The sequence below is a fragment of the Phasianus colchicus genome, chromosome 1 (assembly GCF_987193195.1).
Source record: "Phasianus colchicus chromosome 1, bPhaCol1.hap1.1, whole genome shotgun sequence".
Taxonomy (NCBI): domain Eukaryota; kingdom Metazoa; phylum Chordata; class Aves; order Galliformes; family Phasianidae; genus Phasianus; species Phasianus colchicus.
Window position 1 is genome coordinate 125,660,457 of NC_143436.1, and position 26,234 is coordinate 125,686,690.

Consider the following 26,234-nt stretch of genomic DNA (forward strand, 5'->3'; position numbering starts at 1 on the left):
ATATCATTCGATCCTGGGAGCCCCTGCTTCACTTACATTCTGTTTTCCAGGTTACTGGGAACAAAATGACATCACTTAACCTGGCTACTATCTTTGGCCCTAACCTGTTGCACAAGCAGAAATCTACAGACAAAGAATTCACAGTTCAGAGTTCAGCTCGAGCTGAAGAGAGTACTGCTATCATAGCTGTTGTACAAAAGATGATTGAAAACTATGAAGCCCTTTTTATGGTACGTGGATGTTTCTCTATGTTACTTCCAGGCATTTTTAAGTTAAATGAGGAAATACCAGGTTGGTATTAGAAACCACAAAGATGAAATAAACTATGGAAACTGCATTAAATTAAGCTTGACTTGTATTAATAAACAAATTAGCCTTCTGTCAAGGCTAATGCTTTGCGGCAATAATATGAAAATTTGTAAGTACATCTTGCTAGGAATGGTTTCTATGTAGATAAGAATATCTTCCTTAGAAGATTTCTTTGTCTGTGGAAACGAATGATGGAGATGGTTATTTAATCGAACACTAAACCAGGCATTATCATTTCTCACTAGTTCTAAAGATGAGACTGAAAATGGCCTTTCACCTCTCAGGGTTAGAAATTAACTAATTTTACTGAAGGGAAAAGAGATCCTTGGTTAAAGAAACAACTTTCTCTGTCAAAGACTTTCTTGTTGGTCACATGGGAAGGAAAGACAAAGCTTTCTTACTTGTCATTTGGCTAAGAGGAGTAAAGCATAAATGTGTGTTCTTCCTGTGTACTTTTCTGTTCTCTTGCTGAAGTAAGGATGTTTCTCATGGAAAGGACAATGACCATGGACTACGGCATGTTTTGAACAAATAATTCCTATATATTACTGCCTGCTGAAGATGCAGTTTAGTTAAAATACATTGATCAAGCCTAGCAGTTACCTGCTCAGTTCATTCTCTGACCTTATCTTTTTCAGTCTATGAATCATAGGAAGTTTTGCATGATTTGTACATGAGGCAGAGAGCTCTACTCTAGGATAGCAGAAGCCAGTTGGTGGGCACCATCCCATCTTCATTTTAGCAGAAATAAATGTCCTGACAGAAAAAAAAAAAAAAAGGAAATCTTAAAAAAGTGAAAATAGCTTGGTTTGTTGTGGCTTGAAGCCGAGCAGCAGTGTATACACTGAGAAGATCAGTTCTGAAAGTAAGAGGTGAAATGCTGTGGAGACCTCATATAGAAGTGTAGACCAAAGCTGCTGCTGAATAAAGCACAGGTGAGAGATGGACAAGAATGAACTGTGGGGATGTGGGAGCAATGGGCGTACAACACTGGAAGAGAAAGTACTTCACAGATTTCAACAGGCATAAAAGCATGAAAAAGCAATCAAAGCCCTGTCTATCAATCTTACCCTGGGATGAACATGTATAGTTTTGTCATCTTTCCCTTTACACTGTATTACCTTTCATTACAACCTTTTCCTTATTTTTATTCTTGTTCCAGTGAGACAAACAGCAAACTTTCTTCCTTCCTTCCTTCCTTCCTTCCTTCCCTCCTTCCTTCCTTCCTTCCTTCCTTCCTTCCTTCCTTCCTTCCTTCCTTCCTTCCTTCCTTCCTTCCTTCCTTCCTTCCTTCCTTCCTTCCTTCCTTCCTTCCTTCCTTCCTTCCTTCCTTCCTCCCTTCCTCCCTTCCTCCCTTCCTCCCTTCCTCCCTTCCTCCCTTCCTCCCTTCCTCCCTTCCTCCCTTCCTCCCTTCCTCTCTTCCTCTCTTCCTTTTTTTAATGCTTTTCACAGTTTGAAGAAACTTTAGGTGCTGTTTTTCCTTCCAAAGCATGAGAAGAAAGTCACTGAACCCCACTCTTGTGAGAAATTCTGTTGCCCAGAGCATGGATGGCACTAACAAGTTTTTAAATAATACTTGAATAAGAACACCTGCAATACTTGAAGTATCTTTAGTGTTATTCTTCTTTAAGAACACTTTATGGCACAGCATATCATAGGCACATGTGCAGTGTGGAAATAGCAGATCTTAGGATTAGGCTAACCTTACCTATGGTGTCTTTTCATTTTGACAGATTTATTCCTTTACCTTTTCAGTGCTTGAATTTATAGCTGAAAGTTAAATGCAGTGTTGAAAAAAAGAGAAGCTTTCTTTGTTCTTTAGAGCAGCCTCTCAGATAGTAGAAGGAGTTTAAAATCAGATTTCGATATGAAAGGTTAGCAGCATATGAGGGAGAATCAAACCTGTCACAGATGCTCTCCTGAAAGCTGAAAGAATGTTGATGTAAAATTTACAAAAATTCCTAACTGATGAGCATCTCTGGTGCTTTTGCTCTGCCCATTCCCACTGCTTAACAAATAGTATGGCAAGATCTGTCTGTTTTCAGAAGTAATGTCTAGACTTGCACATGATATTTGATTTGTAGGACTGTCAAATTGCTCACTGCTAATGTTTTATAAAGCTCATCCTAAGGTTTGCTTTCAACTTTTGCATGTTCTCCTAGGCAGCACAGAGAAACTTCTTGTATTCTGAAGATAATTAACCCAGTGCATCTTTGATAATTGATGCATAGAAATGAAAATACTCATACATTATACTGTACTATAACTCTGATCATTTGAAATCAGGCAGTAACAATTCATTTTGGAAATATACCGGAGTGGAGCCAAACCAGGACTTCTGTTTATACTTAACATTTGTGCTATTTTAAAAAAGAGAAACATCTGGACATGAGGATCCAGCTACAGCAATAACATATAGTGTATTGATGCCAAGGTGTTTTTGTGCTTTGCTTATCACTAATGTTAGTAATATGCAAACATGTGGGTTTAGCACAGAAGATACTGCACTTACTTCATAGATGTTAATGACTTTAATATCCAATTCCTATCAATTTCAGCGAGTCTTAGAGATGCATTAATATGTGTTGCAGGAATGTTCAAGGTGCTGCTTTTAACTAGTCTCTGAACAATGCCCAGCAGTTGAAACCAGGGAACCTGTACTCAACCACCCTTTCCTTCATTGGCTTTGGGTTGGCATAGAGGATGAAGAAGAAAGGTTATGCTTTTAGTAGCTCTGATATGCATTATGTTGCCTAGTGCCTAAATCCATCCCTCCTGCAAAGAAGCAATATGCAGAGTCTGAAATTTATTATTTTTATTGTTAGAGACTGCTGTGGTTTCACCACAGAGGAGGCAGTTAAACACTGCCTTTCTGTGACACTTCAGTATCCAGGGACAACAACTGTAAGGGTCCCTCTGCCCTTCTATGCCTCAGAAGCTGTGATACTCACCCCTAAAATCTCAAAATTATCTCCTGACAGCCCTAAGCCTTCTGATCAGTCCTGGTATGAGCTCAACAGATGCATGTCCTTACTTTACCCTTTTGTCCCTTAACTTCAAGTTCTCATCCATCTACTCAGCCATAATTGCCAGTTAAGCAATTATTTCAATAATAATTATATCAGCTCTGTATCATCTTCCTGAGATGTCCATATAGTAAATCTCTATAAATAAAAATTTGTTTCATTTCTACACTTGAAAGTTAGTTAACCAAACTGATATAAATTGCTTTCAGATGAATTCCTCTCAGTGGATTCTTACATGTTTAACAACAGATGAATAGTAAGTTGCATACAGAAAGGCCTGAAACCTGCTTCACTCTCAGATTTTGTCTGGATTGAGTTTTACTGTATAAAAAGGCTGTCTGAACTGAACAATCACACACAGCAACAGGTTTTCAAAAATGTATTACTATAATGATTACTTATTTAAAGACGAGTATAGCATTGCCCATCGTTAAGAAATTTTTTCCAGCTTAGAAGACAAAAGTAATTTTTTAAAAGAAAGTCGTAATCACACAATTTTTTCATAAACATTTTGAGTTAATTTGAATTAAATGATGCCTATCTTCATTTATTTTCAAATTATTTCCTTTATCAAAGTAATATGTCTTTTCTGTAACTTGACTTCTTAAATACGTGCCTTCCAAATTGAGGTATTCCCCTGAGGAATCTACTAGTAATTCTATTCCTATTTCCCAGTAAATGTCAGGGAGAATAAATGGCTCATGCAGTGTGACCTGAAGGTCAAAAGATATAGGCTCTGACAAATTGCATCCACAAGCACATTGCACAGTTGATGACCCCTTGCTGAGACTGTCTTGCCAGCAGCTCTATCTGTCATGAATCAAGCCCTTAGCAGAATTTAAGTTATATCCCAGATTTTGGCCATCCAGATATCTGAAGATTTCATGTTTGTAAGTCTGAATTTAGGAAAATGTTTACCTTTAGCATCTATCACTGAAATGGAAGAATGGACAATGGAAGAACTTCATAGATAGAGCTCTTACCATGAAATGTCCATGTGAGACGGATATAAATGAATGCTATGGAATATATGAAGAAACATTTTCCTTCCTGTGTAATTACATCTTGTGTTATTGCAAAAACAGGTGGTATACAGTTGGTTGGAATTGAAATTTTCAAGTATTTCCAGATCTTTGAATGGAGATGTAAGATAAGGACCTTAAACTGGGGCTTTTGTGACTGCACTACATGAATAATCCCACTGTTGTTATAATACTCAACTGGATACCAATAGGATATTCAACAGTAATCAGCATTTGGCTTTGTGCAAAGTGGTTCTCAGTCCTACTTTCATCTGTTATATAAAATGTCTCTTTTAAGTGGGAGCACCTGAATATTTATTTTATATACTCTTTATAAGTGTAATTGTACTTGATCTTGTAGATTAAGCATTGTACCAAAATGAATGTATGTGGAAGGAATATTTATCTCCAGTTAATTATTTTTTGTTTTCTTCATAGGTTTCCCCTGATCTACAGAATGAAGTGCTTATTAGCCTACTAGAGACTGACCCAGATGTTGTGGACTATTTGCTGAGGAGGAAAGCTTCTCAGTCATCGTGAGTAATTAGTTTTTTCATCATCCTTGTTTCTGCTGGGAATTTCTATCTCCCACTGGAAGTGTTCTAAAGGTTGTGGTTTTCTGCAGCTCTTCTGCACTGTCTACAGTGGAGTAGAGAAATCCTCCACATTAAACAGACTCTGCCAAAGAAATTATGACTCTTGTACAGTGTTTTCTAAAGACAAATCTTGTTTCCTGATTCAAAGAAAAGATTGTGTTCTGCTGCAGAGAACAGAATGACATGTACATAAAAGTATTCAGTGCAGTATTATCTGGCAGGATGTATTCTAGTGATCGGCTGGTTCGTGTCTTGGGTTTATTGTGGTCTTCAGTAAGAGGAAGTGTGAAACACACCCCAGAGTGCCTTAATACAATCACGGCTAACTGTTTGACCAGTTTGTTGTTCTTTTTCTATTGTATACAATTGTGAACTAGGTAGGGCATTGTAAACAAGTCAATTGCTGCAACAGCAGGCTTATGAAAGTTCTTTGGATATTATTCAATCAAATACTTTGTGAAATATATGAAGAGAAAAAGAATCACACCAGTCACTATTGCAGTTATGATACATAACATATTCCAACTTTTGTGTATGCTTTATGTTTGCTTTCACTCGTGCCTTAATGCTATGACTTTGTACATTTGGATTAACAGAACTGCTGGCTTTCTCATGGGATTACACAGTCATTGCCTTTATTCTAGTGAATCCCAATATACCAGACTCTTAAAATTACAAAATTTGATCAGCTTGCTTTAAGTAATTTTTAGGAGGTTTCCTAGATGCTGGGGTCTCTGGGACAGATTGGACTTTGTCTTCCTGTGTGTGTGTGGAAAGTGCCTAGTGCATTTAGACTATAATTAAAATGGAAACTGTACAGTTAGATATGGTTTTTTTTTTTTTTTCTCTCCCTCTGAACATTGTACTTTTGACAGTACTGTAATGGTGCACATAGCTTCAAAGGAAGATGTATGAAAGAAAAAGTACAATTAATACATTGGGAGAAAAGGCTACTTCAATTACAAAAATTAAAAAAAAACCACCCAACATGTGGATATCATGTGTTGTAAAGGATGTTACTAGTTCATTAGTTTAGCCACATGAACACATAACACAAGGAAATTATCACATATCATCTGATCTGTGATAATTGTCTGTGTGTTTCTATGGTATACTGCAGTTAAGAAATAATTTCATTTAGTGTGATCTGACAGCAACTGACAGCAACTAGCCATGAACATATTTAGTTCACAGTAAATGCCAAGTAATTAGTTACATTAGACATGTTTTACAGTTGTTTCACATTTGCCATGGGCTAAGACTGCAAATCACATGACATATAGTAATAATAGTTATGGTACTCTGTACAGACTTCTTTCTTTAAGTTCACAGTTTGAAATGATCATATTATTTGTATTGCAACACAATGAAAACCTTCATGGTGGAGTTCACAATCTATATAATAGAGGTAAAATTGTATCTCACATGTTTATTCACATACTAATTGAGCATAAGTTTATGTTACAAATAACTGTGAGTGAAACATTTTATTGTTAGATCCTGTTTATTTTAAGTTAATTGACCTTTCCATGAGCATCCTTAATTTTCAGCCAACATGTACACCTACAGGAAAAAAATAGATCTTTTGTGGATAGTTGGTCACCATAGACCAGCTTTGTAAGAATAGGTTACTAATCCAAATAGGAACATTATGGCTATGCTAGTACCAACTTATTGTATTTTTAGTAGTGGGCAGGTGAAGTATCACTGAGATGGGAAAAACAATTTCTCATTTGTCTTCTACTCTGATATCATATGAGTGATTTATTCTTAACATTAATGAAACATGTTTTCACTGTGATTACAACTTCTCGGTTAAGATATTCCAGGAAATTAGAGGGAATGTTGCTCAGTGTTATTGCTCAGAGTGTGATGCTCTTAAGAGACTGATCTTCTTTAGGACATAATATTGACTTTGAGGTAATGCATTTGTTGGTTATCTGTTCTGTAAGAAGTGTGAGGCAGCAGAAAACAAAGAGATACTTGCCTTGATTTCATTGCAATGACTATCCAATGTATGTCCATACAACTCTTGGAATTTTATTGATTATGTACTCAAAATGACATTCCAAATTTAGATCTGTGGAACAGAAAACTTTAGATACTCTTGAGAGAATCTTCATCAGAAAAACTAGTTGGCTGTGTAATTTAGTGTGTGAAATCAACTTCAAGATTTTAACGTTATATTACTTGCTCTGAAGGTCCTGTTTCTGCAATTGCTCTCACATCTCTGCTTTTGAGGTCATTGCAAATGCTTTCTTGACTCTACTCTGACAGAAAACACAATTTCTTTTCCTTGTCCAAGAAGGACAAATCAGATATTCCTCATCTTTCAGTTCTCTTAAGAGTTGAGCATCATGAATGGTATGTCAGGGACTTTATGGAACATGGTTGTGGTAAAGCACTAATTACAAGTGGCAGCGATTATGAAGGCTGCTTTTGTGGATGACTTAACTTTTTTTGTATGTTGGCTTGATGACAATGGAATTTGCAGTTTCCAGCTGTAAGATGAAGAATCTTTAAGACAAAAATAAAATGTTTCTTATGAGTATTTATCGAGGTTAGCAAATAGAGCAAATGTGGCCTAGAGTAATTTTAGAGTGTGTTTTAAATGCATAGAATTTTCAAGTGTTTTGGATGGTGATGATAGGTTTTAATCCACCTTAACCTGTGGCATCCAAGATGAGGCCATACAATAGGCCATACAATATGTTCATATACAGAGCTGCAGAGGCTTCCTGAATCATTGAGTCCTCTACCCTGCTACAGTGGCAACCAATCCTGCAAGAATCTGTTTTGTTGGTGGTACCTCAGATATATATGGAAATTGCTTTTTTGTGCTGCCAAGTCATTGCACTTCATATGCTTTGCCTCTTGTAAGATATATAATTGGTTTTCCTCTCAGAAGCATTCAGGTATAGCAGAAAAGGATTTCTGCCAAAACTGAAATGAGATTTCCTGTTTTGATGACCTAGGCACCATTGGAAATGTAGGAATGTCCTCTGTGGAAGTAATTACTGTTACTAAAATTTTTGCAAGTCACTCATACTGCTAGACTCTGGTGGATAACTTAAACACAGACGGGTGCCAGTTAAAAAGGAAAACTCGACAGTATTTTTGAACCAATATGTTATAGATTCTTTCTGCAGCTTTCACATCTTTCAGTCAGATGGGGATAGTTAACCACTTCTTAAATCTTTTCCTTAATGTAGTTCGAAATCTGCAGAAAATATTTTACTTGCTTTTCCATTTCTGACATTTGGTAATACATAATCTAACTATTCAAAGACTGCATATAGGTGAGTGTGTACCCCGTGCAGGATTTACTTTGCTTCTGTATTTTTCTCCCCATTGTGTGGGTAGAGAGTCTCACAACCATTCAAGTGAAGATGAATTCTGAATTTTAGTAAATATCTGATTGCTAATGAACTCAAACTGTAAACCAAGCAGATACAAAATTTTTGTTTTAAGGAATATATGGGAATTCATTCTGTATTTGGAAAGATGTGAGCCAAAGTTTTTTAGTTCTTAAATAGCATCTTAAAATTCTGTAAGTAAAGCAAGTGTATGAGATCAATTTACAGCTTCAAAGTATTCAATCCATTTTTAAGGTTTCTTACAGTAATAATCTTAGTCTACAGACATTTTCTTTTGTTTCTGAAACTTTTTTTTCTAAACAAATTTGAATATAATATTAGGTATAAATAATTGTGTTGAGTTTACTAGCAAAAACTGTAAATGAGGTTAGAAGCTTGAAGTTTTCAAAGGCTTGACAGTTTCCATTTAAGTACATTTTTATCAGGAGCTCTGTCTTGAGACAAGATAGACTATAAGAGATCACTGAAGGTAAGACATTAAATTGGTGTTTCACAAAGCTCAAGTTTTTGTTCCCACATCCTTTTGTTTGCATTTCCCTTTGCCCTCATTCCTTGTGTTACCTTGCCATTGCTACGCAGGGCTAGACCTCCTTCTTTGCCCTGTGCAACGCAGTTAGGTTTTGGTCCTGCAAAGATGTGCATGTGACAAGCCTTCCTGCTGTCAGTGTTAGTGTTAAGTATGTCTTTATGTTAACAGGATGAGGTTTAGATGACGCTCAGTCTAGAAAGCTGAAGAGAAAGACATTCAGTCACAGGAAATCTACAGATAACTACACTGCTCCCCTTTTCTCTCAGGTCTTTCTGACTCTTCAAAGGCTCTCAAAGCATTACTTAAATGCATCTCATTTTGACTCACATTGACTGCACAGGTTTGGGGGTTTTTTAGAATTTAGGGGAGAGAGAGGGAACAAAAAAAAAAAAAAAAAAGAGGAAGGAGTTTAGTTTGTGGTAGCATTTTAGAAACTTAAAGTATGTAAATAAAGTACGTAACAATTCTTCAGTAGCTGTAGATTTATTCACCCTATCTTCATCTTCAGCTAGGAAGCTACACAACTGAGAACATGATTTACAATTTCTTTTTAATGATTCTCCAACATTACTGTGCCAGCCATTCTGGGAAGCCTGGAGCAGTACTATTTAGCCAAATGGCAGCTTCCATTTTGTAAGTTGGCCGTGATTAAGCCTCAGAGTCAGTTTGGTGTTGTTTTTTTTTCTGGGGGTAACTAGGAGAAAACATAATTAAATCCCAACACTTTATGGCTCCATTTACACTGAAAAAAAAAAAGTATTGCAAAACATACTAATCATGATGTTGAGTGTATATGTTTTATAGTTCAAGACATAACACTCGTAAATCAATGAGGGGAAAAGAAACAGCTTGAAAATGGTATTAAGGTTTGTTAGTATCTCTGTATCAAGCTTCAGTTTGCTGCGGCTAGCCTGTCTTACCACTGTGTGTTTTCTTTATTTTCCTTCTTCAGTTTTACTTCATTTGTCTGGAAAGAGGGTTATTGTTCCATAATGAATAACGTGCTTTAGCTGCTCACTTGGTTTAAGCCATCTTTGGATTTAACTCTAAGAAAGGCTGACCATTCTCAGTACACATGACAAGAAAGACCCTCTGTCATAACACATACAATTACAGCAGATATTAATGTAAGGTCATTGATAAAAGGAGGTTGGCTCAAGAGAAGAACAGATGAAAGATTAGCATCTAAGAAACACAGACTGAGGTTCAGAGAAATGGAAGATGAGTAACAAAAATGTAAATGGGGCAACTGGCAGGGAGAAAATACGGTTGCAGAGGACTTCTCCATATTCTTTGGGGTGTTCTGTGCTCACAGATTGTCTCCTGTCCACTTAGTAAACTGTAACAATTTGAGAAATCTTCTGTGTTTTCGACACACTTTAAAAATGAGAGGTTTCTCTCTGAGCTTGGGATGTACTTTTTGTTGGGGGCTTTGTTTGCTTATTTTGAGTCAAAATTAAAGCCAGTTGTTTGCTGCCTCCATTGGAAGTATGATAGATATACTGCTAGTCCTCCATAGAATATTTACCTTCTGATGCCTCCAGAAGAGGTCCTGCTCACAGTGTGAGAGATGAGCAAAGTATTGGCTTTCACTGACTATATGTTACTGTAAAATGGAACAAGTTATTTTAGCATACTGCTTATCATCAAACTAATCTTCCCTATCGTGCCCTCAGATTTATTGTTGCAACAAGCAGAATGGTCAAGGTAACATAAGGAATTGATTCGCTGTTTAATTTCCTGTGACGAACTGTACAGCGCTTGGTTTTTATTGTTTTCGTTCTTGAAAGCAGCATTTTTTGATTTTTAGTGGCCTCTGCTGGCCGCTTCATGGCATAAGTTTTACTCGTGGAAAGTTCATTTCTACTGCTTCCGCAGTGTTTTCATTTCAGCAGCTGTGACCATACTGTTGCATTTTATTTTATTTGTGTGAAGTCGAAGCGCACACATTGCTGTGAACACAAAGCATTTTTTATTAACCTCATTTGTTTAACAACTTTTCCCAGAAGCCCTGAGATGCTGCGGTCAGAAGGTTCCTACTCCACGGGAGAAAGGCACTCTTCCACCGACTCCAACAAAGCTTCAAGCGGAGATGTCTCCCCGTATGACAACAACTCCCCCGTACTGTCTGAGCGTTCACTGATGGCAACGCAAGAAGAAGTTGCACACAGCCCAGATAAGCCATACAGAGCACAGGAACAGTACACACTGGGTGGTCATTTGCAGCCTAAGACAAAGGAGAATTCTTCTGCATCACAAGCTGGAAAAGGTATAATTTCCTCGTGATCCTCAGTCTAAGTGACCAACGGGGGTTTCTGATGTAGCTGAAAAGTGTCTGCTCTCTATTATCATCTATCAGGACTTGAGCTTGTTGTAGTGTAACAGCCTCACAGGTAATGACTGATGAATACCCTTAGCTCAGCCAGCTGTTAGGTATGCTTTTAGTGTGGCATTTGTCAAAACTTGGAGCTATTGTATAGGAAAATGGAACTCTCTCTGTCCAGCTTTTCAACTTTTTTCTGAGCATGCTAAAGACTGTTATTTCTAGTTCTGTTTGCCAGGACTGTAATACCTCCAGTGCTATGCCTCAGCCTTTGGAAAAGTCTGAGTTTATGGCATCAATCTGTAAATTTTATGCAGTTGAAAAGAATGATCTCAACTGCTTTGCACTGGAGAACACAGCTGTGCTGCTTAACATCTTTTACCAATAACACACCTTGCAGTACCAGCACAGGGATCCATAGTTTCCATACCTGTCTAGGGAGTGCACACCTGAATTGTTTCTTCTGTAAAGAACTCTTGTTAAAGCTGATAGCTCACCAGCTCTACCAGCTGCTTTTCATTTAAAAATGTCAAAAAATATTAACAGTTACTTTCATGAAATATACGGATAGCGAGCCAAACTTAAAGGATTTTCAGTGTTTAGAGGTGCAGAGAGCTGTTTGATAGTATTTTTTTATTTCAGAAATAGTGGTTAGGCACTTAATTCCATTTGGAATTAATGGGATTTAGATTATCCCAGCTGTAAGCTTTGTAAATGCCATTGGGCATTTTTCTTCTGTTCAGCATCTAAATCTCTGAACTGGTTTCAAAATGTGGTTAGATTTCCGCTAAGTTGTGAACAGGAAATGACACAAAGTTTCATCATATTAACCATTCTTTGGTCTTTAATATGTATCACAATGGTAGCAAACTGTGTAGAATTAGAAAATTTCTTTCTGCCAGATGGATTTAGAAAATGGCACAACAAGGTTAGAATCCAGCATGAGGCCTGGTATGTGCATTTTGTTAAATCTATTTTGTGACAGCACTTCCTTGCAAGAACCACACTGCAAGTTGCTAGTGCATGCCTTACAGTGGCCACTGGGGCTGGAGGGCCTGCGGGAGCTTTGCCATTCTTTCCCTTTGGGAAGCATATGAACTAACTAACTTCTTTTGGCCTAATCATCCTGTTCTTGTCCAAAGTCTCCCATTGACTTCAGAGACAAAGCAGAGGACAAGCAAAATTTCATTCTGTCAGCAAATTTAGGTGTCCCGCTCATACAGAGTTCGCTAAATTCATTCACAGGATCTGAGCCTGAAACAGTCAGTAAATGCATATGCTTGGTCTGTTTGTGCTAGCTGCACAGTAAGCCCTACGTTAGCAGACATTGACAACTCTGATACTTTGCATAAAGGTTTATGCCAATTTAACTTACTGTTCCATTTACGTATTTCTAAATAATAGTTTAATGAATTCGTCCTTTTCTTCTTGCTCTTCTTGCTATTTAGATGTTTCTGAAGATCATTTTGATATCTGGGGAACCTGGCACTCAACGCTGAAAAGTGGCTGCAAAGACACAGGCATTGCAGGTCAGAACTTTCTCAGAACTTTTAAGCCCAAAGCTAACAAAGACAGAAACACTTTTCATGTTTTGAGAAATCACAGTGAAATTAGTAGGACAGCTCGTGTTGCCAGGAGTTAAATGCGTATGTAAACCACTGACTTTTAAAAGTTTGCTGTTCAATCAAATACAGAGAAGCACAAGGATTTTACAAATGTGGCAGCATTTTTAGGAGACAATTTTAAAAATCATTTTCAAGTTACTTCAAAAAAACAGTTTTGAATTGTTCTGAAACTCACTGTAGAAGGTGGACACTTGGAAGTGTCTGCAGAAGCGGCATGAGCACAGCCCGTGAGGCTGCAGTTCTGGACTCTGGTCCTGCTGGTGGCCCGTATGGTCTTGACAAGTCACTGCCCTGTTCTGTCTATGGTATTCTTTCCATCTGCAACTGCTGCATAGAGGAGCCATCCAAGGAGGAGACTGCACAGCCTCTGGGCAGCCTGAGCCACTGCTCCATCACCCACTCAGAACAGAAGTATTCCTGGTGTTCAGAAGGAACTTCTGTGTTCCAGTTTGTGCCCACTGCCTCCCTTCCTGACGCTGGGCACTACTGATAAGAGCCTGGCTCAGTCCTCAATCTGGTAGCCTGATAAATGCAAGGCTCTTGCTCCATGTCCCCAGGTTCAGGCAGTGGTGAGCCTGTTAAACCTTTAATTGCATAGCCAGGAGATAAAAATCTCTATCTCTCTTTGTGATATGATACAAGGAAAAGCCAATGACTTGTAGAATGCCATGTAAATGACTGCAGACTGACATCTTTCTTACTTCGTCCCCCAGGTTCTTATGGAAACATTTACGAAAGCAGCTTGCTGCGGCCTGGACAGTGCTCTCTTTCACAAGGGAATCTCTCCATATATTCTCCTCGGTGGCAGGGCAGCTCCTCCGAACTGGATCACGGCAGGCAAGTCATGCGCAGGAGTCAGACAACTGCCGCCATTCCTGAGTGTCAGCTCCAGCCTGCCATGTCTCGGGTATGCAGTAATCCACACCTTGAAGCCGGCGGTAGGTGTTTGGACCAGTCACGCTCCAAGTCGGAGCGGCACTTGACTTTAAGCAGTGTGGAGGACCTCACTGAGCCTGACTCGCACGCAGGTTGCTCGCAGAGCACTGCCAAACCCTCCTACAGCAAAGAGAGGCCACCACCTCCGTACCCTGGGCAGCCCAAAGCAAGCTCTGCGTTGTCGCAGCGATCGAGCGTTTCTTCAATGTTGCACTCCTTGTGGAGACTTCAGCGCCATGACAAAAGTGCAGGGACCAGAGCAGCTGCAGGGCCTATGGCCAAAGCCCCCGAGCAGGCCATCTCTAGGCAGGAGCGCCCGGCCCCACACACCCAAGCAGGTCACATCTATTCGACGGCGACTCACAGTCAGAACAGTAAAAATGTTTCAGAGCCAGACTGGCATGATTGGCAAAGAGAGAGGTGGCAAATTTGGGAGCTTTTATCAGCTGATAACCCTGATGCCCTCCCAGAAACTCTTGTATGATCAGACTCCATGGAACTGCCGCTCGTACCTATGCTCCCTCTCATAGGAAAACAATGATGACATTGGAAAACTGGGGGAGTGCTTGTTCGTTTTCTACCAAATAAGTTACATATAATTTTTTAAAATCTTGTTCACTTTAATTTCCTAACAGCACTGGCAAGCAGTCTATTTACAAATACAGTATGTTCCTGTTCTTCAGCAAGCTTGTGAGAAAAGAAGAAGATGGAAATGTTAGTCCGATAACCCTGTATGCATACATACGCTGTTTATAAGATAAAACTGTTGCTTCGACGTGGCTAAAATGTATTTATATATCTGCAGTTTGATGATTGTATATTCTGTAATGGGTATTGTATGATAATCATTTATTATGTTTTCATATACAGATGTCAATCGATCGTGACTGCTTTTATAAAAATCACTGCACTTACATTACCATGATACGCATTGGAGTTCTATAGGAAGTGCACAAGCTGGTTTCTGTGCTTGGAAAAAAAAACCTGAAGGGGAACGTTGTCCTTCTTTTCACTGCCTATTGAAAAACACTAGAATAGAGTGGAACGTGAAAAGCCATATATTTTATAAGGGTAGTAGTGACTGGGAGGGGGGCAATACCAAATATATTTTTTCTTATAAATATATTTGCAAACAAAATTAAAATTTGATACAAGATAAATGTTAAAAATATTTTTTTTAGATTCTTGTAGGAAGTGGTTTGAGGAATCAAATAAGAACAAGGCCATGCCTAAACCAATGGAAGATGTAGCGCAAAGGTCTGCCCTACCTGTCTAGAGGAAAAACAATGTTATGTATACAGGATATAATATATATATTTATAAATGTATGACTTTATATATTGTTCTAAAACAATGAACTGGAATTGAAATTTTAGAAAACCAATCCCAATAAGTTGAGTTGTATAACAGCAGAGAAAGAATATGGCTTTTCCTTTAAAACAACAAGGCTTAATCGTGAAGAAAGTTAGATAAAGCAGAAATAGAGACGGAGATATTTGCAAAAGGGGATCACACTGAATTTTGGAAGTGAATATGTCATGAGGAGAAGTTCACAGCTGTGTTTCTATAAATATTGTGCCAAAGCCTGGGTCATTAGTACTTCTTTGATAACTGTATGTTGCGTTGTCAAATGTCAATGTTTTCAAATTGCAAAAGCATTTCTGGCCAGCAGGTGGCAATGTACTTCAGTATTCTAAAGGAAATTCTGTTATCACTTGATAAGGGAAAGTGTATCATATCAAAATAATTTTATAAAACTTATTAGTCTTAATGACATTGAAGACGTACTCAGTGATGTTGTCTTTAAGTTCTATCTTGTGCCATAACGATGGAATAAAAGGCTGAACAAAACAATGAGCATATTTTTGCTCTTTTTTCCTTTTTGATTTGAAGTAAAGTTTGTGTAAAAATTGATGTGTTTTTATTGTATTCCGGAGTGTCTCTGCCAAAAACATCTAAAAGGCTAAGGGCACTTAAGGATCACTTTCATTAATGACTTAAATATATGAGATCCCAGGTTTTATCTATGTTCTAGGCTTAAAATCCATCCTACAGGGAGCCTACCCATCACCATATTCCCAAGTGAAGTGATAACGGCACCAATCCAGGTATAAAGGGGCAGAATTTGGCCTTTGGCTGTCATTGTGCTGTCTCACTGGCTGGCTATTTTATAGGAATATGGAATATTGTGTCTCTGTCCCTTGATACTGGAGTTGAAAGGAAGAGATTCTTGTGCGTAGCTTGTTGCAGCAGCTCTATGGCAATTTATTACCAAAAGAAAAAAAAAGGAAAAAACAGTTACCCAAGTTTAAAAGATAGGTAGTGGAATACAAGGAAGGACAATAAAAGAGTTCTCACAAGCAATCATCATCATTTGATCTTGCCTCAGTATTGTCCGAGGTTTGATGCAGACTCGCTACAGAGAATTAATGCTCCCTAGTAGGTCTAAAAAACAGGCATTGTATAAATCCTGCTGTAGAAGATGCACTTCATTTTAATTCCCTTTCTACATATAGAAGCATCTGCACATTTCTATCACTTTTAGCAGAAGTTGTCTAATGGCTACCTAGCTTCATAAAAAGATTCTTTTTTGCCAGTGCCTCTCTCTGTGTAGATGTGTACATAGGTGTACATTACCATCTATTTGGTGTATATGCAAAAACGGGGGGGAAAAAAGCAAACCACTGCCAAAGGACAATGTGTCTGCCCACATTTCAGTATACAATTGCATGGAAGAAATCATACAGAATAAATTCTGATGATTTATAAAAATAACACTGACTGTGAATGAATCATTACTGTCTGCTATTTTCACTTGAATATTGTAGAATAAAATATCTCAAGCAAGTTAAGGATGCAGTGGTTTTAATTTGTATCTGTTACGTATATAGGTAAGATCTAACACTTCTCTGTTTCAACAGTAAGTTTATTCTGGTTGCCTACATTTCAGTGGATTCAGGGAAGTTATCACTTTGCTATGTATGTTAAGGGGTAGGGCTGGGACAGACCAAAAGCCCCTTCCTTCGCTTTAGCTGGAGGTTTGAAAAATTGTTAGACTTGAGCAAATATTTTGACAAGAAAATAACATTTGAAAAGTCTATTGAATGATGTGGCAGATGTGCAGTGCTCTCCATCATCTCCTAGTTCTCCTGCTCCCAAAAATACCAAAGAACAAAACAAAGGATAAAAAAAACACAGTTAACTGTTGGAAACAGTCTGAGAAGGAAATGTTTATTGTAACTTATTGCATCTGGAACATAGGAGGAATAAATAGATGTGGAAAATAGAACTAAGTAACCAAATTACGGGGGTGATACGCAAGGCCCTCTCTCCATTAGCTGGTCCAGAAACTACTGGAGTGTTTGGGTCTGAAGTGAGAGGATTCTTATTTCCACAATGTAAGAAAGGGAAAGTGTAGAGTTTGTAATGAAGTGCCTCCGCTGCCAGAGTCCTGCTGGACCCAGTCCTTGCTGACAGTTCATGCTCTGTGTATGTGTCTATATCAGCATTGGTGTCTTCAGCTACAGAAAGATAACCAAGGTGGTAGAAGGGCAAAGCAATGAATACTTGGGTAACTTGGAAGCTCAGGCATTTATTTTGGGTGATCCAACATCAACAAGGGAACCCTGCTGAGGACTTAGATACTTTTCATTCCAGGATGAAATCAGTGATGGGATTTATTTTGATGTCTGTCTTGAACTTCAAAAGAGGATTACATGGCTGTGAAGTATTAGTTCCAGCTTACAGGGGTTGCTCCTCTCTCTTCCATTGTAGGAACAAGAAAATGAGAGCAATCAGTGCAGCTCTAGATACAAAGCAAAAGTGGTAGCAATCCTCTGAACCAAGGAAAAATGAAAAAAATTAGAATAGTATTTTACTTCTAGTTCTATTCCTGAAAACAAGATGGGACCAAGACTGCGCTCTGCTGCTGATGGAAAAGTTGTATCTTCTTCCACAGTCTCCTTCCCCAACCCCTTCCTCCCTCCCACCAGCTTCTGGAGTTGTGGCAGGAATCCCAGGGCTTGTTGCTGCAGCTGAAAATTGCTCTGTACAACATGGAGGTAAAATTCAGGTAGCTCAGTGACTTTCACAAGTGGTGGGCACAGGAGGAAAGTCAGAGATGATTGAGGAGGAAGGATGAGACTGATTGTCCCCTCTGGCAGCAGCCTTCTGTTAGCCTGTTTAAATTACTGATGAAAGCCTGGAGCTTGCCACTTACATTTGTAGGCAACAGCCTGACCAAGCACTTGAGAGTGTTACAAACCTACACAAACTCAGCTACTGGCTTGGATGCCTGACACATCTCAACTGCCCTGCTGTGTACATCAGGAGCCCAGAATGTTAACACAGCACAGTTTAATGTCATTTGAAACTTCTGTGTTATTGACCTGATGTAGTAAAATGGGCTGAAATTTCTTGTTGCATCTTCTGCTTTCCCACCCCAACTCCCCAGCACACAGTTTGTTGTTGCTTCACAAGAAGCAGGATATAGCAGAAATGCAAATTCATGGCTTGAAACAGTGATTGCACACCTGGTGGGAAGGCAGGGATGATCCAAGGGAGCTCAGGTGCATGCAATGCACTTGAGTGATCAGAAGGGGAGGAGCCAGGATCCACCCCTTCCCAGACCTCATAAGGGTTGGCAGTGGAGGTAAAATTTTCTTGCTGGAGATCTCTGCCTACCTGAGGACTTCTAAGGGTAAGCAATATTTTTGCTTTCTGTCTGTGGCTGCTGTATTTGGGTTTGTTCTCACTTACTGTAGCATAGGACTTTGCTACCCTGCTGTTTCTTGTGCTTTCCATCACATTATAGCATTACATGGGATCAAAATATTCAGTTCTAGCCTTCCTGGATCACTATCTTATGTGGTGCTGGTAGTGTGGTGGAGGGTCAGGAACTTCTTTCTCCTCTCAGAAATGTATAGGGTATGAGTGTCCCTGTACTCTCTCTGCCTCTTGTTTTCCTTTTCCTTTGAATTCATTCTCAAAACAAGAAAAGAGTGTAATCGTTGTATGATGCCATAACCTCACAGATCTGCAAAGCAATGGAAATGTTGTATTAAAGAGTATCTTGATATTAGCATGCCCTTTTACAACATCACTGAGAACAGCAAATACTGTTCTGCTACAGTTGCTTTAGGGGAAGGCATTTTTGGGTGTCCAGATAGTGCTGCAGGGACCACAGAGCTATTCAGGGCTGGGAGGAGTGCTTGGTTACAAGATGGGCATCTCTGAGAGTAGTATTCATGTAACTTTTCTGAAGTTTAAAGCAACCCCAGAGGTGATCTGGACAAGTTTCTCATAGGCTCTCTTTCTGCTCAATGTAGAGAGAGAAAGGTGTTTCTGTTTCATTATCTATACAGTCTCCTTGAACTTTTCTTTGCAGCATGGTCTGTTTTGAAGGGATTGTTGCTATTTCCAATCTATATGAAGGCTATATGAGTTAGCCATATAGATACTGCTTGATGGTAGCCCTCCAAATTTTGCTGGATGAGTTGCACTGGAAGGTTCACCTGGTAAAGCAGAAGGCAGATGAAGAACCAGACAACCATGAGAAGGAACAATTAAAGCCATTGTCTTTCACCGACAAGTAATTACAGCCTGGGGAAATTCAGGTGAGATGTTATACGGAAGTTCTTCACTCAGAGAGTGGTGAGGTATTGGCACAGGCTGCCCAGAGAAGCTGTGGTGCCCCATCCCCAGAGGTTCTCAAGGCCAGGTTGGATGGGTTCTGGGGGCAGCCCTGGCCTTCCAACCTAAGCCATTCTATGAGAGGGAAACATGATGTTTTGTTCCCCTTCACAGCATGGGGGGGGGGAAATGATAACAACCTGGAGGCCTTGGTGATATTGGGATCCGAGGGAAGGCTGGGACTGAGTGTGCTGGTGGAGACCATGCTCCTCCCAGGTGCTGGGGGCTTAAGTCAGGGAAGGAGATTGTGCTGAGCTCTGCTGCTATTGTACAAGCTCCAGGGTCTTTTGGAAAGAGGCAGAGACAATGCTATGTCTGGAATTGTTTGTTCTGATGTTTTCTGGCTTTTTATTTTTTTAGTGTGATGTATTTATTCACTGGAAACTTTGTTTCCATCTGATCTGAGAGTGTTTATGAACTAGACCTCTTAATAGTTCAGCCAATGTAGAAATGAATAGGTATTTATGAAAGCAAACAAGCTGCACACTTCAGAAACACAGGAGTGAAGGGGTTATCTCATGCTGAATCCCAAGTGACAGAGACAAAAGGAGAACAGCAGGTCAAAATTTTCCTTGCAAAAGACAGGTTTTAATTCTTCCTCCATCTTTTGCTGAGTAAGCAAACGGGTGAACTGCTGGACTTCTGGTGTCTCAGAGGTGAAAGGGGAGAGCTGTCTATAACTACTTTTGTCCACAATTGCATTTGGGAGGGAGAGGAAGGGCATGTCAAAGCAACTGAGCAGCACTGCAGCTGGGTGGTTACTATATGCCATGAGTGAGGACCTGAGCCCTGGCCTCTGGACCATCTCTTAATTATTATTTACACTTCAGAAATAAAGTGTTTTTTTTAACAATGCCTTTGTTAAACAAGGGAGGTACCACAAATCACCCTTTTCTTTTGATGAGAATCTTTATTTTCCATTTTCCCCTCAGTAAGTGTCCAACCCACAGGGACTTCACACTCGTGCCAAGGAGAGAAAAGAAAAGCACTGGCAGACATGTATGGTCAGGCAGAAACCAGGCAAGGTGCTGAGGCTGGCCCTGGGGAGCATGGGCATAATCTTTTTTTTGGGACTAACAAAACTCCAAAACTGGTGTACTTTGAGAAAGAGCTGCCTAAAAATCAGTTTTCCTTTTGAGTTTAAAAACTGTTAGATAATTCATTGTCACCTGAGCCGTGGCTGCTATTTTCAACTGTTCTGAAGTGAGCAGTTAAGTCTCCACCCAAAAGCCCAGAAGGAAAGAGGAAAACAGCTTGAACTCGAAGCATCTTCTCATGTAGAAAGTAATAAATGTGTGTGGTAGCCTGCCAAGGGGGGTTACTGAAGTAGAAACACACTGTTCACTTGAGGACAAGAATCACACAATCACTTTGGGGATACTGAGCATTGAATATGGAAGAGGAACATGGCTTTTCTCCTAAAATAAAGATTTTAAAGGGTGAGATGATGAACAAACACTTCCTTACACCCATAGGCTATTTCTGTAGCTTTCCACAGGCAGCTAAAGGTTACCAGATCTGCTATTGCTGGGGGTGGTATTGATGTTTTGTATCTGTGGCCTGCTTTCTTCCAGCATGGAAAACTGGGAGGAACTTTAGAGCTGCAAGAAGCATATTCTGAAGTCTTCCCGAAAACGTAACTGGCCCCAGCTGACAGTAGTGTTATCAGCCATTTAGCACTGTGAAAGAAGAAGTGTGTCTTAAAAAATTAAAAAGGGAGAGCTCTAAAATAGCAGCTTTATCCCACTGGGAGTTTTCTGTGGGTGAAAATTATCTTAGAAGAACTTGTTGCTGTTCTTTCTGTAATCTGAATGGCAAATGAGTGGTTGGAGCTGATGGACTCCCCCATAACAGAAGCAGGGCCTCTGATAAAAAAGCAAATAAAGAGGGAGAGAGAATGTATGCAATGGAGAATGTGTGCTTTTTTTTTTCTTCCCACTGACAGATCAGTTTCTGAACCATCAGGCCTTCCTACCTTTGAAGAGATGATGTTTGCAGTTAGAAACACTTGTGTGGTGGGGTAAAAAGGAGCCTGGGTATGGGAGCACCCACAGGAATGGTGGCTAGAAGGGGACCAAGCAGCATGAGGCTGTATTGTCTAGATTGGCAGCTCAGGTAGCACGCCACATCCAGACCAATAAGGCACTTAGACTGGGAAAATGGGAGAGACCCAGAAGAAAAGGAAGGGTTGAAGGTACGAATTGTTGGGCGAGGAGGGAGCAGAAGTCATAGGAGAGAATAAGGATGGTGAGATGGAGGATAAGGGTTTTATTGAAGACGGGAATTACAGTGCATGTATTTGTCAATGCTGTAAATATCCACAGCAGAGGTTTCTGCTTGACTGCTACTATAGGAATGGTGCAAACGTGCCAGGAAAACAGTGAGAAGGAAAAGGGTGGGGAAAAAAAGGAAAGGATTCCATTAAAAAGTATGTAAATACATGGAATGCCTCATACATGCAGCTGACATTGAGGAGACATCTCAACTTTGCTGTATGCAAACAGTGAACATCAGAGCCGCTTCCAAGTCATGCTGGGATGGGGTGATGCAGACTTCAGCTCCTTGTCATTCAGCTCTGGCTTGAAGTGCATCTTCAAGCTGCATTCATTATGTTAGGCTGCCTTCATTTTTCATTAATCTTTTTATGTTCTGCACCTCAGACCAAGCAATCTCCATATGAAGATGGACTATTAGATTTGCCTTGTGTACAGAAGAGAGAGCAGGAGCTTGTTCATCCCTGTAAGGAGAGCTGTTCAGCAGCTTTGCAGTTTAATATTCACATCAGCCTAAGGCAATTTTCTACCTTGTTTTAGGGAGTGAGCAGGGAGAACATGCAGTTGCCTTCTCTGATACAAGGAATTAGGTTAAGCATACGGATAAGGAATATCAGGAATACAGAGGGAAACACAAGAAAAAAGCAACCAGAAGACACTGGGAAAAGAGAAAGATCAAGAAAGATCCTCTATTTCTTTCCATAGGGGGGAAAAAAAAAGAAATAAGAGACCTTTTTTCCTTCAAACAAGTGAGCCAGTATTAAGTCTGACCAATCTAAACAGTGGATTGGGACGCAGTTGAGTGCAGGACAGGCCAACAAAAGAAACCTGGTCACCAAAGGCAATAAAACCACGTTATTATTTTAAAGCAGCTTTGTGGTCAGATGTCTATTTGTCATGCACTGCTGTACTAGAGCTCATTTCATTATTGTAAAATGTAGATAACTTCTCCCATGTTTTCTGAGGTATGTCACAACACATGCAGTGAGGCACGGGCACAACTCAAAGCCAATAGGAGCTGGATAAGATCAGAGTTCTTGGGACATGTTTTATATTTACAGCTTACTAATGGCCTCTGTATCCTTCCTCCTTTTTTTTCTTTCTTGTGTCTTTTTTTCCTCCATTTTTTTCTTTTTGTTTCTTGTTTTCTCTTGTGGACTTGTCCTTTAAAGCCACAAACTGACTGATGCTGACCATCAGGTTTGCACTTGCCTCCCAAAAAACCTTGAAGAGGTTTATTTGGCAGGAGGGAGAGTGAGAAAACAGCCATACCAAAGCCATGTTGCAGTTTCCACTGGACACACTTCCACTTCAAATCTTTAGAGTCTGGTCTATTTGCTATAATCTCCTCAGCAGCTGTTTAGATGGCTCTTCCCAGCAGCAAGCACCTCTCAACTGAAATTGCTTTTGTGAGGAGTGCGCCTAGCCTCTGCTCTGATGGCAGCTGTCAGTACAGGCCACAGGCAGCCACGTGAGGCAGCAGCAAGGGCCAACCATCCTGCAGGGCAATGGAACCCTGTGCTATCTTCACCTCTTTGCAGCTCTGATGCCCCTCTGCAGCTCACCCCCTGCTGCCTCCAGTTCTGTGAAAGATGAGGACCTGTGTAAAGGCCAGGCACTTCGCAAGCAGGCAGGCTGCAGGCCCCAAGAGCATCCAATCCTCTGCCCAGCTCCAGGCAGGAACTTGGTTGGGCATGCAGCTATTGTCCACTGCCAGCCCTCGTGCTTTGCTGTGTGACAGGCTCGGGCTTCTCCCATTTGGAGAAGTCACTGTAGAGCAGGGATGAGATTATAATGTAAGGACCAGCAGTGTATAACCAGAACCGCTTACACTTGTTTTCAATAACCCTGCAGGAAATGTTGGTTATTTGGCAGGAGTAAGCAAACACACTCGCATGGCAACTGAAGCAGATCGTTCCACTTAGAAAGTTTCTGTTCACTGCACAATTGCGTTAATGTAAATCTTTTGTAATTGGATCAACAAGAGCTGTGCTGAATGCCTCGATTCTTCCACACAGCCGCTAGGCTGCTGGGCTGAGTTCCTCATGGCCAGAACCCAAACCCTGCCAAACTTCTCCCTTGCCAAAATTGATGTTCAGCAAGCAGGGAGAAAGGGAAAAAGAGCTTTTCTTGAATGTACTTGTATGAGCCATGCCTTGCAGCGTCTTTGTTGAGGGGTGTATCTTTTTATTCAGTAAACAAAGACACAGGGTACATAGCTACACCAGCTGAAAGCTTTAATACCTGTTGCTTGTCAGAGCTTGTGGACCTCTAATGTATGAGAGTTTTGGGCTGTGCTCCCACAAAGGGATTAACCAGAGAAAGTGGCTCATCACCTAGCTCTCTCGGTGAGTCTGGGTGCTGAGCTTCCTTTTATGTCTTCTGAATATTAGATACATATAGATCCAGCAGGACAGAAATAAAACTAGTTTTGTGTGGGGGACCTTTCCTGAGGGCATTAAGCTTGTTTTCCTGCTTATTGTTGTCACATGTCAAACACCAGTGTCAGTCTAAATTGAACACTAAATTTTGGGCTGCTGAAGTCTATCAGTCATTTTAGAAATTGATGTTAACAGTATGATATTGCAAGGCAGATCAGGCTTATGTAATATTGCCTATCTATCTGAATTTAAGAAACTGCAGTCTGAAAACCTGAAATTGCAGCTGTCAGAAGGAAATATATGAAGCAAGCGTGTGTGCTGTGAGGGAAACAGTACTAAGACCCTTCAGTGCTCTTCAGGTGGTGTCTGAACACTTTTCCTTTATTTTCAGCATCAGTTTCTGGAGATTTTAGGGGCATATAAAGCTATTGCATGTATTAATGCAAGGCAAAGCTTTGCACGGTCTCAGGTGTGAATGGGGAAAGGCAGTGCCCAAACCCTCCTTTTTACCTCATCTCTCATCCCAAGCAGTGTGAGTCCTCTGTTAATGCCTATTCTCAGATGCAGGAGCAGTAGCAAACTATTTATCAATGTTTGCCTTAGTAGTGAATGACTGATGCTCAAAGGAGTGAAGAGGTGCACTCAGATGAACTGCCAGTGGTGTACTGGAGTAGTTTAGAAGGAACTTATGCCATAGGGTTTCCTGCAGCACAGAAAAGAAATTCACAAAATCCACCTGTCAGGATTACTATTGACTGAATTTACTATACTAGTAACCCACAATGCTTGTTTATAACCTGTTTTTTTCTTTTTTTCTCATAAGGCAAACATTTATAAGCAGGATCTTCAGCTTTGGTAGTGTTCCTGATCACAGCCTGATGCCTCAGGTATTACCTGGGGTAAGTCAGTTGTACACTGGAAACTTGCTGGAAACTTCTGATCTGGGGAGGCTGCTCTGCCCAGAGCAATGGAATGAGGAATGCATCCATGCTGTTTCACAGAACTCTCCTAGGCAACCTCAAGATCTGGAGGTTGGTGGCCCAGACTGTGGTAGGAGGGTTGGAACTTGATGATCCTTGGGGTCCCTGCCAACCTGAGCTGGTTTACGATTCCTTTGGAGAGGGCTCTGGCTGAACATGCAGGCTTGTTTGCTGTTCTTCATCAATGGTGCCCAAGGCAAGAGCAAGTATGAAAGCACACGTAATCAAGCAGAAGGTGCAGCAACCTTGCACAAGTGGTCCTGTAACTCTCGGTCTTACTCAGGTATGCACTGCCCTGTTTTGAGATCAGTATTCCAAAGCAAAGCCTATCGCTACATCAGGAAGTCCTTGGAATTTACAGAGGATTATATGTTGTGACTTTCAGTGTTTGTAACATCATAAAGATTTTGTATCAGCCAGTAAAACCATCTCAAATGGTGTGAAGTGTTGAAGACTTTCAAACAGTCTGTTAGTACTGCTTAGAGAGAACCCAGTAGAACATGTGAATACTTATCACAGCTAGATTTAAGCAGGGGTAAAGGCAAACAAGATTGCTAATAAGAAGCTAAGATCCCAGCATTTTTTCAGTGGGGGTTCCAAGGCAGTTTTATTTTTTCTGTGCACAGAAAGAGATCTAAATGTTTGGGGTTTTTTGGTGACATTTGAGGCATGGCAAAGCAAGGCACAACCTCTGCTATTTTGGCTGTGCCTTGGATACAAGCAGCTGGGCAAGCAGGAATTTCAGAACTTCTACTTGCACACCATCAGTGCATCTGTGGAAATCTCCACCCCAAGTGGCTAGTCTGTTCCCACACCATAGCCTCAGGGCTCTGAAAGTCAGGGGACAGATGTAGGCAGACCTTGCTGGTTCTGCTGTGATGAAAAAGAGGGAGTTGAGTGGATCATCCAAGGTCAGCTGTACATGGTGAGGACAGAGGAGGGCACAGGGCCCCCTCACAGCAATCTCTGGTGTTAAGCAATCTCCAGAGGCCACCCTGTTCAGGTTCCAGCTAGGGCTAGCTAGCAGTTAGAGCAGCTAACTTGTATCCCATCAAGTTTTGGAAAAGAGAATTCAAAACTTCAGTGGACAACTTGTTCTAGTGCTTGACTACTGTTGTGATGGAAAAGGTGGTTCTTTATGCCTTGCTGTGATTCCCCTTGCTGCA

The 26,234-nt window shown here is 40.3% G+C and overlaps 1 protein-coding gene and 1 long non-coding RNA gene across 10 annotated transcripts in view; both read left to right on the forward strand.

The window, feature by feature from the left end:
• Positions 1 to 16,585, forward strand: part of ARHGAP6 (Rho GTPase activating protein 6) — a 303,096-nt gene extending 286,511 nt beyond the window's left edge. For all 9 annotated transcript variants that reach the window (XM_090125755.1, XM_031596111.2, XM_090125778.1 and 6 more), the window contains 5 exons: positions 51 to 230; positions 4,796 to 4,893; positions 10,866 to 11,128; positions 12,631 to 12,711; positions 13,521 to 16,585. In XM_090125755.1, coding sequence (XP_089981881.1) covers positions 51 to 230; positions 4,796 to 4,893; positions 10,866 to 11,128; positions 12,631 to 12,711; positions 13,521 to 14,227 — 1,329 coding nt within the window. In that variant the 3' untranslated portion in view covers positions 14,228 to 16,585. The remainder of the gene's footprint in view (positions 1 to 50; positions 231 to 4,795; positions 4,894 to 10,865; positions 11,129 to 12,630; positions 12,712 to 13,520) is intronic.
• An 8,485-nt stretch (positions 16,586 to 25,070) lies between these two features.
• Positions 25,071 to 26,234, forward strand: part of LOC149920017 (uncharacterized) — a 29,092-nt gene continuing 27,928 nt past the window's right edge. Inside the window, exon 1 of the long non-coding RNA XR_016463484.1 lies at positions 25,071 to 25,351. This is a non-coding gene — a long non-coding RNA (uncharacterized LOC149920017). The remainder of the gene's footprint in view (positions 25,352 to 26,234) is intronic.